The sequence below is a fragment of the Macaca nemestrina genome, chromosome 1, assembly GCF_043159975.1.
Source record: "Macaca nemestrina isolate mMacNem1 chromosome 1, mMacNem.hap1, whole genome shotgun sequence".
NCBI lineage: Eukaryota > Metazoa > Chordata > Mammalia > Primates > Cercopithecidae > Macaca > Macaca nemestrina.
In genome coordinates this window covers 104,089,808-104,105,008 of record NC_092125.1, presented here as the reverse complement: position 1 = coordinate 104,105,008, position 15,201 = coordinate 104,089,808, and the positions used below count along the sequence as shown (strand labels likewise).

The 15,201-nt window shown below is 45.9% G+C and overlaps 1 protein-coding gene across 2 annotated transcripts in view; it reads right to left on the bottom strand.

Moving 5' to 3' along the window:
• Positions 1 to 15,201, bottom strand: part of LOC139359823 (YY1-associated protein 1-like) — a 26,043-nt gene extending 10,842 nt beyond the window's left edge. The window contains exons 1-3 of one of the 2 annotated variants that reach the window (XM_071084105.1): positions 13,913 to 15,201; positions 11,061 to 11,177; positions 9,928 to 10,351 (exon numbers count right to left, since the gene is read on the bottom strand). In XM_071084105.1, the coding sequence (XP_070940206.1) occupies positions 9,928 to 10,351; positions 11,061 to 11,177; positions 13,913 to 13,960 (589 nt within the window). In that variant the 5' untranslated portion in view covers positions 13,961 to 15,201. The remainder of the gene's footprint in view (positions 1 to 9,927; positions 10,352 to 11,060; positions 11,178 to 13,912) is intronic. The other variant, XM_071084108.1, reaches the window with a different exon arrangement.

The following is a 15,201-nucleotide window of genomic DNA, read 5'->3' as shown; positions in this document are numbered from 1 at the left end:
GGACAAGGTTGGGGGTAGGGTCACAGATTAACAGCATCTCAAATACAGAACAAAATGGAGTCTCTTATGTCTAATTCTTTCTATATAGACACAGTAACAGGCTGATCTCTCTTTCTTTTCCCCACACTGCATAATTTAACCTGGTGAAACCCCGTCTCTACTAAAAAATAGAAAAAACTAGCCGGGCGAGGTGGCGGGCGCCTGTAGTCCCAGCTACTCGGGAAGCTGAGGCAGGAGAATAGTGTGAACCCGGGAGGTGGAGCTTGCAGTGAGCTGAGATCCGGCCACTGCACTCCAGCCTGGGTGACAGAGCGAGACTCCGTCTCAAAAAAAAAAAAAAAAAAAAAAAAAAAATTAAAGTCACATGAACTGAAAGGTACCAAAGCCTTCATTATCCCTATAAAAATATTTAATCCAAGCACTTATCCTTCTTTAAGTCAATTAATTAGAGGGTTTTTTAATAGACATCACACACATAACTCATATAGGACTATATAGACAGAAAAAAGATCCAGCAGTTTGTGATGGAGCTTTTTAGGAACAGGGCTAGAAAAGCATGTCGTTTTGGAGCCTAATAAACATGCATAGTTGGGAGACAAAAACAGATTTTAAGCGGGATTCCAGGGGTTCCATGTGGAAAACAGATATTTTTTTCTAAAATGGGATTTCTGGCATCTTGTCTGTTTTCCCAAAGAGTCCCAGGCCACCAGAAGTCATCCTAGGGCCTTTCATCCATGCACCAAGAATGGCAAGACAGAGTGGGAAAAAGTAATTCAGTTGACAGAGGAAAAAAAGCCTTTTCCAGAAAAACAAGATTTATGAAGAGAAAAACATAAAGGACTTTTGAACATACCTGTAGGTTGGATACCCAGTGTCAATTAAGCTGAGTGCTCTTCATGAAAATCCTTTTCATTAAACAAAACTTTACAGAGAATATAAACAGTGATCCTTATCATTTCTTTCTTTTTTTTTTTTTTTTTGAAATGGAGTCTCGCTCTGTTGCCCAGGCTGGAGTGCAGTGGCACCATCTCAGCTCACTGCCACCTGGGTTCACACCATTCTCCTGCCTCAGCGTCCCGAGTAGCTGGGACTACAGGTGCTCGCCACCATGTCTGGCTAAGTTTTTGTATTTTTAGTAGAGAGGGAGTTTCACCATGTTAGCCAGAATGGTCTCAATCTCCTGACATCGTGATCCACCTGCCTCGGCCTCCCAAAGTGCTGGGATTACAGGCGTGAGCCACTGCGCCCAGCCAATCCTTATCATTTCTTTTACTGGTTTGTACCACTATCTGTTCACAATCATGTTCAGGTTCTCCAATTTCCTGTGGGAGAAAGTGGTTGGGTTCAGGCAAGGGTAGGTTTTCAACTGGACTGCAGATTCCTCTAGCAGCAAAGCTTGATTTTTGATAAGGCAATTTTTCTGTTAGACAGAGACTTCCCTTAGAGGACAGCAGTCCTGCTATACTATGTGGGGTGCAAACAGTTAAATTATTCCCTGTGTTTAACCCAGTGGCTTCTGGCACCAGCAAAGCCACTGCTGCAACTGCTTGCCACCAGGCTAAGTTCCTTGCTTAGGTAAACCACTGGCTGTTGAGCTGGACCTTGAGCCTTAGTTAAAACTCCCAGGGCCATTCCCTTCCTTTGTAATACATAGAAATTAAATGCCCTCCCTATGAGAAGACTGAGGAATGGTGCATTAAGTAAAACTTGCTTTAACTGGTTAAAGGCTTTTGAGTTTTAGGTTCCCAAGTTAGGGAGTGAGTTTTAGCTGCTTGAGTTACTTTTGTGAGGTGGTATAAAGGGAAAGCTATCTCACCATACCCAGGTATCCACAGTCTGCAAAATCCAGTAATGCCTAAGAATACCCTTAACTGTTAAAGGAAATGGGCTTAATCCTTTCCTTACCTGGTGCTCTATTCCCTTCTGATAAGACCAGACTCAGGTACTTCACTGAAGTTTGAAAAAGCTGAGCTTTAGATTTTGAGACCCTATATTCCCTTTCAGCTATGAAATTGAGGAGAGCCTTAGTACCTTCCTGAGACCTCCTTGGTTGGGGCACAGAGGAGAGTGTCTTTACATACTGCAAAGTATCAACTTGAGGGTGACAAAAACTAGAAAGATCTTTGGACAGGGCCTGTTTCAGCAACTTGCATCTGCTATCAGGGGCTGCCCGAGTAATGAACCTGTTCTTTATTGAATTGAGAGACAGGAAGGTGTGTTTCATTAAAGCTTTTTACATCCTTTCCAAAAAGGCTGAGAGATTTTCATTTGGTTTCTGATTCAACAAGGACAGTTTTGAGTAATTAAGAGTTTTGGTTCTGATTCTTTGCAAGCCTTAAAAGGCTTGCACATCAGAAAGTGTTTTCTTTTCCACTCATCTATAGGATCACCAGGACTCCAATTAGAGTTTTGTTTTGTTTTGTTTTCAGCGTTTTGCTCTTGTTATCCAAGCTGGAGTGCAATGGCCCGATTTCATCTCACTGCAACTGCTGCCTCCCGGGTTCAAGTAACTCTCCTGCCTCAGCCTCCTGAGTAGCTGGGATTACAGGCATGCGCCACCATGCCCAGCTAATTTTGTATTTTTAGTAGAGACGGGGTCTCTCCAAGATGGTCAGGCTGGTCTCAAACTCCCAACTTCAGGTGATCCACCTGCCTCAGCCTCCCAAAGTGCTGAAATTACAGGCATGAGCCACCGTGCCTGGCACCAATTAGGGTTTTAAAGGGGCATAGTTTCTCTTCCTATTGGGAAAGTGGATTTTGTCTCTTTTTTACCCCATTTCCCCTTTTGATTGGGTTTTTCTTTTGACTGGTTATAGGAGACATGCTGTTCATCTCTGAATATTCCTGCTGCCTGTAGGGCTTCCTGTTTCTCTGCAACAGTTAGGGTATGGCATAAAAGTAGCATAGCATCTCTCCACGTAAGATCAAACACTTGGGTTAGATTTTAGAAAGCCTCTATATATCTATGAAGGTCATCAGAGAACTTGCCTGGGTATCCCATTATTTGTCTAAGGTCCTGAAATGAGAAGGGAACTTGAAACCTAGTAGCACCATGTCCATTCGGCATTTCCTGCAAAGGCAACAGTGAAGTTGGCGGCTTTTTGGGTAGCACAGCTGGAGGGGCTGATGATATGGCTATTGGGGGGCCCAGATAAGGGAGGCAGTTAGGGCACTGAGAAGTTGCATTAGAGGGTTCCTCACGGGTTTGCCTCTCTGACTTTGGGGAATTATATTCTGTAGGCTTGCCTGATATGGCTGCTAAGAGGGAAGGGTTAATTTTACAACACTTACAAAGATGTGGGTTGTCTCACAGGGCAAAATAAGATATAGTTGTTGGATAGTATTGAAATTAATGCTTCCCTGAGGAGGCCAGACCTCCTGTGTGTAAGATGGCCATGCCCTTGTGCAATAGAATATAAGTTGTTTTTTCTTCAGTCTCACAATCAAAGGAGTTCCAGTGTTTCAGCATGCACTAGAGGAGAGTGCAGACTGCAGATGGTTTGTTATTGGGGGAACTTGCCCCCAGTATTTCAATGTAGGTTCTTTCTATTTTCCATAAGTGTTGGCCAGCTGAGAAATAAAGAGAAAGAGTACAAAGAGAGAAATTTTAGCTGGGCCTCTGGGAGTGACACCATATATCAGTAGGACAGTGATGCCCACCTGAGCTGCAAAACCAGCAGGTTTTTATTAAGGACTTCAAAAGGGGAGGGGGTGTATGAACAGGGAGTAGGTCACAAAGATCACATGCTTCAAAGGGCAAAAAGGAGAACAAAGATCACATACTTCTGAGGCCAATAAAGATCACAAGGCAAAGGGCAAAGCAAAGATCACGAGGCAAAGGGCAAAATCAAAAACTCCTGATAAGGGTCTATGTTCAGCTGTGCATGTATTGTCTTGATAAACATCTTAAACAACATAAAATAGGGTTTGACAGCAGAGAACCGGTCTGACCTCAAATTTACCAGGGCGGAGTTTTTCCCTACCCTAATAAGCCTGAGGGTACTGCAGGAGACCAGGGCATATTTCAGTCCTTATCTCAACCGCATAAGACAGACACTCCCAGAGCGGCCGTTTATAGACCTCCCGCAGGAATGCATTCCTTCCCCAGAGTATTCATTATTAATATTCCTTGCTGGGAAAATAATTTAGCAATATCTTCCCTACTTGCATGTCGGTTTATAGGCTCTCCGCAAGAAGAAAAATATGGCTCTATTCTGCCTGACCCTGCAGGCAGTCAGACCTTATGGTTGTCTTCCCTTGTTCCCTAAAATCACTGTTATTCTGTTCTTTTTCAAGGTGCACTGATTTCATATTGTTCAAACACACGTTTTACAATCAATTTGTACAGTTAATGCAATCATCACAGTGGTCCTGAGGTGACGTACATCCTCAGCTTACGAAGATAATAGGATTGAGATTAAAATAAAGACAGGCGTAAGAAATTATGAAAGTATCATTAAGGAAGTGATAAATGCCCATGAAATCTTCACAATTTATGTTCTTCTGCCACGGCTCCAGCCAGTCCCTCCGTTTGGGGCCCTGACTTCCCACAACAGTTTGTTACCCATCTAGAAAGAGAAGGGATATAAGGCATCCCTCACTCCCTTTCCTGCTTTTGGTATGACCAAGGATGGAGGGAAAGGGAGGCATGGGATCCCCCTTCTCCTCCTTCCTTCGCATCCTCTGGGTCCTGGCTATTATCATAGATGCTACCCATGAATGGAAGCATGACCTTCACCCATGCATCCAGAGGAGCTGGTCAGCAGAACTATTCATGCTCACCTGCACAAAGCCCTAGCTGTCCACCCTGTTGGTTTCCTAGACCAACTCAGCCCAAAAGGCTCCCAAGGTACCCCAGAGTCTCTGTAATGGAGAACGTGTCCTAATACTACCTCTGGCTTCCCTTGCTATGGCCCCAGAGAAACATCAGAATTCCAGAGAATGGGATAGATTGACTTCCAAACATAAAATCCCTTTTTGTTTGAATCCCATCCCAGTGTTGTTGGATGCAGAACAGGTGCCTCAAAAAAACGTAAGGATTGAATGGCTGTCCTTCCTTTGAGGGGACAGTATTGAGGCTAATTCTGTCTTGCTAGAATGGCTTCCTCCGGGGTGCTGGAAGTGTAGTTTTCCTGTCTACAAATAGGGCATGGGGCCTGATCACTGATAAGGGGGACACAAGAGGGAAAATAATTGAGGAACTGTAAGTTTTGGACAAAGAGTTAACAAGGCTCCCCACAAAGAAAAATCATATTCCACTATGTGGCACTGTAGGATTAGAAATGCTTGGGAAAAACTGACTCCAAATTCTTTCAGACAATAGTTATAAAGAGAGGTTTGGGGTTTGACAGGCTGTCCTCACAGTATGCCTCCCAGCAGAAGAAAATTAACTTGTTTTATGGAAAGGCGGTCTAGTTCTCCTGGACAGTGCTGGCTTCTCACATGGGTAAAGAAACAGCCTAATAAAGTGGGGGATAGTTTCTTGGGGAGAAATAACCCCCTTCCAACTGAGTGCTATCACTGGGAGATAAATAGGTGTTCAGATCCAGGTCTTGGAATACCCCTATTTCAAGGAAACCACAGAGACAATTCATTGAATTACAGTACTAATTACTAAGGCACCAACTGATTCTATCCAGCAAGATTATATTCCTAGACTGTAAAAACACCCGCAACATTGCATACAAAGAAGGGATAGGATGGCTGGCATGGTGCCTCACATCTGTAATCCTAGCACTTTGGGAGGCTGAGGTGGGTGAATCACCTGAGGTCAGGAGTTCTAGACCAGCCTGGCCAACGTGGCAAAACCCTGTCTCTACTAAAAATACAAAAATTGACCAGGCATGGTGGCTCACGCCTATAATCCCAGCACTTTAGGGGGCCGAGGTGGGCTGATCACCTGAGGTTGGGAGTTCGAGATCAGTCTGACCAACTTGGAGAAACCCCGTCTATACTAAAAATACAAAATTAGCCAGGCATGGTGGCGCATGCCTGAAATCCCAACTACTCCGGAGGCTGAGGCAGGAGAATCACTTGAACCCAGGAAGCGGAGGTTGTGGTGAGCTGAGATTATGCCACGGCACTCTGGCCTGGGCAACAAGAGCAAAACTCTGTGTCAAAAAAAAAAAAAAAGCCGGGCGTGGTGGCTCAAGCCTGTAATCCCAGCACTTTGGGAGGCCGAGACGGGCGGATCACGAGGTCAGGAGATCGAGACCATCCTGGCTAACACGGTGAAACCCCGTCTCTATTAAAAAAATACAAAAAAACTAGCCGGGCGAGGTGGCGGCGCCTGTAGTCCCAGCTACTCGGGAGACTGAGGCAGGAGAATGGCGGGAACCCGGGAGGCGGAGCTTACAGTGAGCTGAGATCCGGCCACTGCACTCCAGCACGGGCGGCAGAGCGAGACTCCGTCTCAAAAAAAAAAAAAAAAAAAAAAAAAATTAGCCGGGCATGGTGGTGCATACCTGTAATCCCAGCTACTCAGGAGGCTGAGGCAGGAGAATTGCTTGAACCTAGGGGGTGGAGGTTGCAGTGAGCCGAAACTGTGCCACTTCACTCCAGCCTGGGTGAAAGAGTGAAACTCCGTCTCAAAACAAAAAGAAAAACAAAGAAGGGATAGGAGACATGATAGCCATGAAAAGAAAGGAGGAAAATAATGCAATAGAAAAAGACTGGAAGACCTTGTGCTGATGCCCTGACAGGTTGTCAGGGACCAGAGTTAGGTCAAGGACCTTCAGGTAACACCGATGTGTAGCCTCAGCCAGGAATCTTCAGTTGCTCTAGGACCTCCTTCCAATTCCACATGCTGGCTAGGCCCTCTGTGAAAGGAAACTGAATTGGAACAGACCCAAAATTCCCAACACCCAAGGGCAAATGGGGATTGCCAAAGTCCTCTCCAGCAAGCCTGTCTGCTGAGTCTTAAGGCTGGCAGCCATGCTAACTGTTTTAAAATGGCTGACAGGAGGCCAGTGTTTTGTTTGCTTTTGGGAGACAAAACTGAGGACAAGAAGCCTTGGAAAGTAAAGAGTTAAAGGTCCGTTCCTATTCATCCTTCTGATTAATCCCTATATTCCCAGCCAATGCTCCAGAATATGTTGTAGTCTTGCCAATGCACCAAGATGTAGCAGTCTCTTGTTGTCTGAGATAGTACTTGGAGTTATTCGTCTCATGTTCAAGAACATAAAGGTGTATGGTAACAAGGGTGAGGTTGGAGCAAAAGTTTAATAAGTTGAAGAAGAAAGCTCTCTGCAGTGGAGAAGAGGGCTCGAATGTGTTGCCCACTATGAGGCTGGTGTCTGGGGTTTTTACAGACTAGGAAGGGGAAGGAATATGCTTAGTCTGTTGGCTGTCTTACAGAAAGCATGATTTAGCTTAGCCCAGGACCAGTCAGGAGCTAAGTGAAGATTTATAAGGGCTACTCAGCTTGGCCCAGGACTTTTCAGTAGCTGAAGTGAAAGTTTGGCCTGGGACCTTCGCCTGGGACCAATCAGGACCTGAAGAGATGATTCATAGAGGTCAGGCTCACAGTCCAAAATTGAAAGGAAAGTGCCCATCAGAACCCACCAGAGCCCACTGTGTTTGTGCCCACAAAAGGAGAAACATTCTCCTGGGAGCCCACTGATTATACAAAGGAAAAAGGCATTTCTATGTCTGGCCTTGTTCACTTATCTGAGTGAGAGGTTTGTGCAAGTTTTTATAAGTGGGCTGGAGGTTCTCCTATCTGTGCAGTTGTGGGCATGTATCCAGATACAACCCCCTGTGCTAGTTCCCTTACTGGCGCCTGCAGTTGGATTTTTTTTTTTCCAGACTGCTTTTTATGTTATGTGAAGATGAGGCATTTAACCCATGGGTTGGGGGCTCTCAGGGGACCCCTCCCTTGCTGTCTACCTGAAGCAAGCTAGCCTTTCAGTGGTGGGTACTAACAATAAGCATACTTACGATTGAACTCTAATTCTCCTGTGGTTCTCTCACAGAGATCTTTAGCCAGAAAAACTAAAGCAGAGGCGTACAAAGGCTGTACCCTGAAAAACAGACTTTATTTTTTTTTTTTTTTTTTTTTTTTTTTTTTGAGACGGAGTCTCACTCTGTCGCCCGGGCTGGAGTACAGTGGCCGGATCTCAGCTCACTGCAAGCTCCGCCTCCCGGGTTTGCGCCATTCTCCTGCCTCAGCCTCCTGAGTAGCTGGGACTACAGGCGCCCGCCACCTCGCCCGGCTAGTTTTTTGTATTTTTTTAGTAGAGACGGGGTTTCACTGTGTTGGCCAGGATGGTCTCGATCTCCTGGCCTCGTGATCCGCCCGTCTCGGCCTCCCAAAGTGCTGGGATTACAGGCTTGAGCCACCGCGCCCGGCCCAGACTTTATTTTTTAAAACACCTCCCTTGAAGGAGAAGCAGCCATAGTCATAGAGACTGGCAGTAACAGGAAGCAACATTTCCCTACCCTGGTCAGACAAGCTTGGGCAAAAGCCAAGTCCTTCTGCTCCCTGAGGGGCTCTTGCTCAAGAATGTCCTCATCATACTGCAACAGCAGCTTGTAGGTGTCCTTGCTGGCCCAACCCCAACTTCCCCACTTGTTGCAAGCTCTATGATTGTTTCAGCTTTTTCCAGCAGCTTTGATGCTGTCTCCTTGTAGCACACATGAAAAACATTGTTTCTGCGTCCCTGCAACACCTGATCTTCCCGTTCCACCACATGCACCACCCAAGCCAAATCCTATTCAATATTATGGAGCAAGTCAAGGAAAAAGTTGTTGGGAAAATGGTATGAGAAGTAAGTCTGTCAAGTCAGCTCTACGCAGAGTCTGCAGTGTAACTGCCTTAATTGAGATGACAAGATAATCAGCTACTTCATATTGAGAAAGGAAGTCTAAAGAGCAAGTGTGGCTTCTGTAGCGCTCTTGAGAGACTATGTCTGGATGAGGAACAAGCAGTATATTCTGAAATAAACTTGAGTCTTAGCCCCACACATGACAGATGAGCTAAGAACCAGTACAAGAAAGTGAACCAGGCTGGGTGCGGTGGCTCACGCCTGTAATCCCAGCACTTTGGGAGGCCGAGGGGGACAGATTATCTGACGTCAGTAGTTTGAGAACAGCCTGGCCAACATGGTGAAACCCCATCCCTACTAAAGAAATACAAAAATAAATCTAGCGTGGTAGTGCTCACCTGTAATCCCAGCTACCCAGGAGGCTGAGGCAGGAGAATCTATTGAAGCTAGGAGGTGGAGGTTGCAGAGAGCCAAGATTGTGCCATTGCACTCCAGCCTGAGCAACGAGAGTGAAACTCCGTCTCAAAACAAAACAAAACAAAACTTAACCAGATGTGGTGGTGGGCTCCTGTAATCCCAGCTACTCGTGAGGCTGAGGCAGGAGAATTTCTTGAGTCTGGGAGACAGAGGTTGCAGTGAGCCGAGATCGTGCCATTGCACTCCAGGCTGGGTGACAGAGTGAGACTCCATCTCAAAAAAAAAAAAAAAGAGAAAAAAGAAAGAAAGGAAGAAAGAAAGGAAGGAGGGAGGGAGGGAGGGAAGGAAGGAAGGAAGGAAGAAAGAAAAAGAAGCTAATACAAATCTAACAACGGATGAGAATCAAATTAAAAATTTTTGAGGCCAGGCACGGTGGCTCAAGCCTGTAATCCCTGCATTTTGGGAGGCTGAGATGGGCAGATCACGAGGTCAGGAGTTCGAGACCATCCTGGCTAACACGGTGAAACCCCGTCTCTACTAATAAAATACAAAAAAACTAGCCGGGCGAGGTGGCGGGCGCCTGTAGTCCCAGCTACTCGGGAGGCTGAGGCAGGAGAATGGCGTAAACCCGGGAGGCGGAGCTTGCAGTGAGCCGAGATCCGGCCACTGCACTCCAGCCTGGGCGACAGCGCAAGACTCCGTCTCAAAAAAAAACAAAAAAACAAAAAAACAAAAAAACTCTCACCCCCACTGACCCCCAGTGGAGGGACACCTGGAACTGTCTGTAAGACAGTGGCTGGCTGGATCAGGTGAGGAATCCGGACCACCATTTTGCTTGGAGGGGCTTCTGAATGAGTTGATTGGGCTGGTGTTTTCCCAGGGTTGAAGCTAGGCTGGAGAGAGGGGTTTGGTTGGATAAGGAGGGGCTTCAAGACTGATGAACGCTTCTGTCTCCAAGCCTTTCTGGGGAAACGGTTGGCAACTGGCTTCAGTTTCAGGACCACACGCTTAGGCAATAGCAGTGGGTACCGAGTTTCACTCTCCAACTCCAAATTGTCTTTTTCTAGGCTTCGATCTGAGTTGATCTCAGTGGTTCCAGTCACATGTCCTACCTCTCTAGCACCATCAGCCATGTGCCGCAGTTCTTCCTGGATGGATGGCAGACTGGCCTATTGGAAACAAGAACACTCTGATCCAGCATATGTCAGAATTTGGGGAAAAGAAGCTTGGCACAGTCACTCAGGCCTGTAATCCCAGAACTTTGGGAGGCTGAAGTGGGCAGATCACTTGAGGTCAGGAGTTCAGGACGAGCCTGACCAACATGGTGAAACCCCATCTCTACTAAAAATGCAAAAATTAGCTGGGTGTGGTGGCATGTGCCTGGAATCCCAGCTACTCGGGAGGCGGAGGCAGGAGAATCACTTGAACCTGGGAGGCACAGGTTGCGAGGACCCAAGATTGCACCATATACTGGGTGGACAGAGCAAAACTCTGTCTCAAAACAAAACAAAACAACAACAACAAATTTGGGAAAAACAATTGGGCTTTCTAGGTTTTAGGGACCTGAGACAAGCTCAAGGCATCTTTCCAAGAAGGAACTCCGCATATCAAATCTACAAAGACCACATTCCAATTATATACTTTAGAAACTCTTCTCTGAATTTCCTTTAGGAAATGATTATTTTACCTATTATTTTGAAAATGTTGTAGAATGACCCGGAGAAGGGCAGAAAAGTAAGGGAAGAAAGGTGAATGAGGAAGATTTCTGAAGTCCTAGTTCTACAACTAAAGCATTAGTCAATTAAGGAAGCCCTTGATATTCTCTCAGAACTTTCATGACCTTCTGCCTCCCACAGACTTTGAGGAAGAGGGTTGTACCTTTAACCAGAATGGGAGCCGGTGTTCTTCTCTGTCTATAGGTAGCTTCCACTGATGTGGCTGGATCTCTTCACAGCATTTTACTAAGACTGGCAGCTGTTTGGTCTTCTTATAAAACTTAACATGATTGGGAGGCCAAGACGGGTGGATCACGAGGTCAGGAGATCGAGACCATCCTGGCTAACACGGTGAAACCCCGTCTCTACTAAAAAATACAAAAAAAACTAGCCGGGCGAGGTGGCGGGCGCCTGTAGTCCCAGCTACTCGGGAGGCTGAGGCAGGAGAATGGCGTGGACCCGGGAGGCAGAGCTTGCAGTGAGCTGAGATCCGGCCACTGTACTGCAGCCTGGGAGACAGAGTGAGGCTCTGTCTCAAAAAAAAAACAAAACAAAACAAAAAAAACTTTACATGGAAAAAATGTGCATGAGTTACATTCCTTCTGGAAACACTGTCATCTGTCAGGCTGGTGAATGGGGTGGGTGGTGGATTGAGACACACACACACACACACACAAAACCACATACACAAACATCCATGAACACACATATATAAATAGCATATGCTGAATACTTGTACATTTCAAATTAAACTAATCTCTATTTAAAGATTTTACAATTATTCAATATTTTCTAACTGATGATCTCCATCTGGTTGCCAGGACAGGGAGAGTTTAGGCCACAGAGAGAAAAGGAAGCAGATGCTCAGAGCAATCTTATGTAAGATTTGTTCCTGCTCAACAGCTGCAAAGACAGCATCGTAATCTATACCCTGGACACATGAAAACTTCCTTTTAAGCAAATGACGGTGTGAAAGGCATTAGAAGAGAAGGGGAAAAAAAAGAGAGAGCCTGAGAAAGTTCAATTTTAAGAGTAAACAAAGGCTAGGTGCCGTGGCTCACGCCTGTAATCCCAGCACTTTTGGAGGTGGGCAGATTACCTAAGGTCAGGAGTTCAAGACCAGCTTGGCCAACATGGCAAAACCCCTATCCCTACAAAAATACAAAAATTAGCCAGGCATGGTGGCACGCGCCTATAATCCCAGTTACTCAGGGGGCTGAGGCAGGAGAATTGCTTGAACCTGGGAGGTGGAGGTTGCAGTGAGCTGAGATCAGAGATCGTGCCACTGCACTCCAGCCTGGGTAACAGAGTGAGACTCCATCTCAAAAAAAAAAAAAAAAAAAAAAAAAAAAAAAGAATAGACTGGGCACAGTGGCTCATGCCTATAATCTCAGCACTTTGGGAGGCCGAGGTGGGCGGATCACGAGGTCAGGAGTTTGAGACCAGCCTGGCCAACATGGCAAAACCCCTATCCCTACAAAAATACAAAAATTAGCCAGGCATGGTGGCATGCACCTGTAATCCTAGTTACTCAGGGGGCTGAGGCAGGAGAATTGCTTGACCTGGGAGGTGGAGGTTACAGTGAGCTGAGATCAGAGATCGTGCCACTCTAGCCTGGGTGACAGAGCGAGACTCTGTCTCAAAAAAAAAAATAGGCTGGGTGCGGTGGCTCACATCTATAATCTCAGCACTTTGGGAGGCTGTGGCCGGCGGATCACGAGGTCAGGAGATCGAGACCATCCTGGCTAACACGGTGAAACCCCATCTCTACTAAAAAATGCAAAAAATTAGCGAGGCTTGGTGGCGGGTGCCTGTAGTCCCAGCTGCTCGGGAGGCTGAGGCAAGAGAATGGTGTGAACCTGGGAGGCGGAGCTTGCAGTGAGCTGAGATGCCGCCACTGCACTCCAGCCTTGGGGACAAAGCGAGACTCCGTCTCAAAAAAAAAAACAAAAAACAATAAAATAAAATAAATGAAGATGAGAATTGAACTAAAACCATTGACAATAAGCATCTGCTCATCCAACATATACATAATGCTTTCTATGTCCTAGGCACTGTGCTAAAAGCTAAGCACTTCTTCTCTACCCTGAAAATATACCCTGAAAATAGTTTTCTTTTGCCTTAGCCCATATTTATGTGCCTCTTTTTTTTTTTTTCTTGCCATAGAGTCTCACTCCATCACCCAAGCTAAACTAGAGTGCAGCGGTGCAATCTTGGCACACTGCAACCTCTACCTCCTGGGTTCAAGGGATTTTCATGCCTCAGCCTCCTGAATGGCTGAAATTATAGGAGCATGCTACCATACCTGGCTAATTTTTGTATTTTTAGTAGTCAGCGTTTCACCATGTTGGCCAGGCTGGTCTCAAACTCCTGACCTTGTGTCGTGATCCGCCCACCTCGGCCTCCCAAAGTTCTGGGACTACAGGTGTGAGCCACCAAGTCTGGCCTATTTACTATTTTTTTTTTTTTTGAAACGGAGTTTTGCTCTTGTTGCCCAGGCTGGAGTGCAATGGCCCAATCTTGGCTCACTGCAACCTCCACCTCCCAGGTTCAAGCAATTCTCCTGCCTCAGCCTCCCAAGTAGCTGGGATTACAGGCATGCACAACCATGTCGGGCTAATTTTGTATTTTTGGTAGAGACAGGGTTTCTCCATGTTGGTCAGGCTGGTCTCAAACTCCCAATCTCAGGTGATCCGCTGGCCTCGGCCTCCCAAAATGCTGGGATTACAGGCATGAGCCACCGCACCCGGCCCTATTTACTATTTTTTAAGGCATTTAAAGTGTGGTCAGGTGATTGAATTGAATGTGTAAATGAGTTTAATATAATCAGTAAAATTTCACCCTTTCCATCTCATTTCACCTCAACCCCACAATCATGTCCCATAATGCATTCACAAATCAAATACAAATGATTTTAGGCCTATCTATAGTGCAGCAAGCAAGCAGGTGGCATATCAATAAATTAAACATATTACTGAGTCCACAAAATACTTGAGAATATTCTCCAGCTCTCACCTGGAGTTCTGGGACAGAAAACACAGATTCCTCAGAAGCTGATGACATTTCATCTTCCTCATCTTGGGTGAGGTCATCAAAGTCCTCTTCTTCTGGTCCATCTTTCTCTCCTCCAGTTTCTGGTCCAACTGGGGTCCCCACTGACTGACCATCAACACTGGATCAGTCTTTGGGCTTCCCTGGTGGGCTACTAAGCCTCACTCCAGGATCCATGGAGGATGAAGCATTATTTGGTGATCCTTTGCTCTCATCTCCCCCCCGTTTCCTTCATTGGGGGTTCTTGAGAAGAAGAAGGGGTTTTGTTGGCTGACTCCTCTCTTCTTCCTTCTGTAAGATTGTCTGTTTCTTTACCTCTCTAGCACTGCTCAGCTCCTCACTTCGGGAGCCAGTGTCTAATTCCACAGTGTGTTCTTTCTTGATGTCATCACAAATATCATGCTCAGAGTGTTACCAGTGGAGGGTCTTGATTACAAGTTGTCCAGGTTCTTGGCATATTGAACAGAGAATTGAACAAAATGCACAAGCAAAGCAACAAATGAATGAAACAATGAAAGCACAGATTTACTGAAGTGAAAGTACATTCCACAGAGCAGAAGCAGGCTTGGGCAAGTGGCTCAAGCACCCCAGTTGCAAAATCTTCTGGGGTTTAAGTACCCTTTAGAGGTTTCCTATTGGTTACACCCTTTGTAAATGAAGATGTGGCCCATGACCAATTGGAGGCTGAAGTGAAGTTACACCCTATGCAAATGAAGATTTGGCCTGTGACCAATCAGAGGCTAAAGTGAAGGCTCCCTGTCTCCAGACCCTATTATCCTGCCTCATTCCCCCTTGAGAGACATAATATCCATAAATATTTATAGGAGGCAGAGGGACTGACAGTCTTTCTTCTGTAACTGCTTCATGATGTTTGGGACACAGTCCCTACCTACTGGGGACCATGGAACTCTCACCCTGCTCTGTCTAGTGGAGACAGGATGACTTGATGGCTGGGGCTGGCATCATTACCTGGATAGAAGCCCTGCTGCATGACCATTTGAAGCTTAATGGCCTCTAGGTGAGACAAAATACATTTGGTTAAAAGATTTAACAAACATGTCCAAAACATGGTCAATGAAAGTATAATTGTTAATAATGTGCCAGCTAAGGGAAGTAGCCATGAAGCCCAACTTACTGCCCTTGACTAGAAGCCCCATGACTCGGACAGCTGCTATTATATTTTAGAGGCCCCATTAGCTAATTTTCAGGTGGCATCTCTTGCTAATCCTGATTGGTTGACATAAAAACAGCAT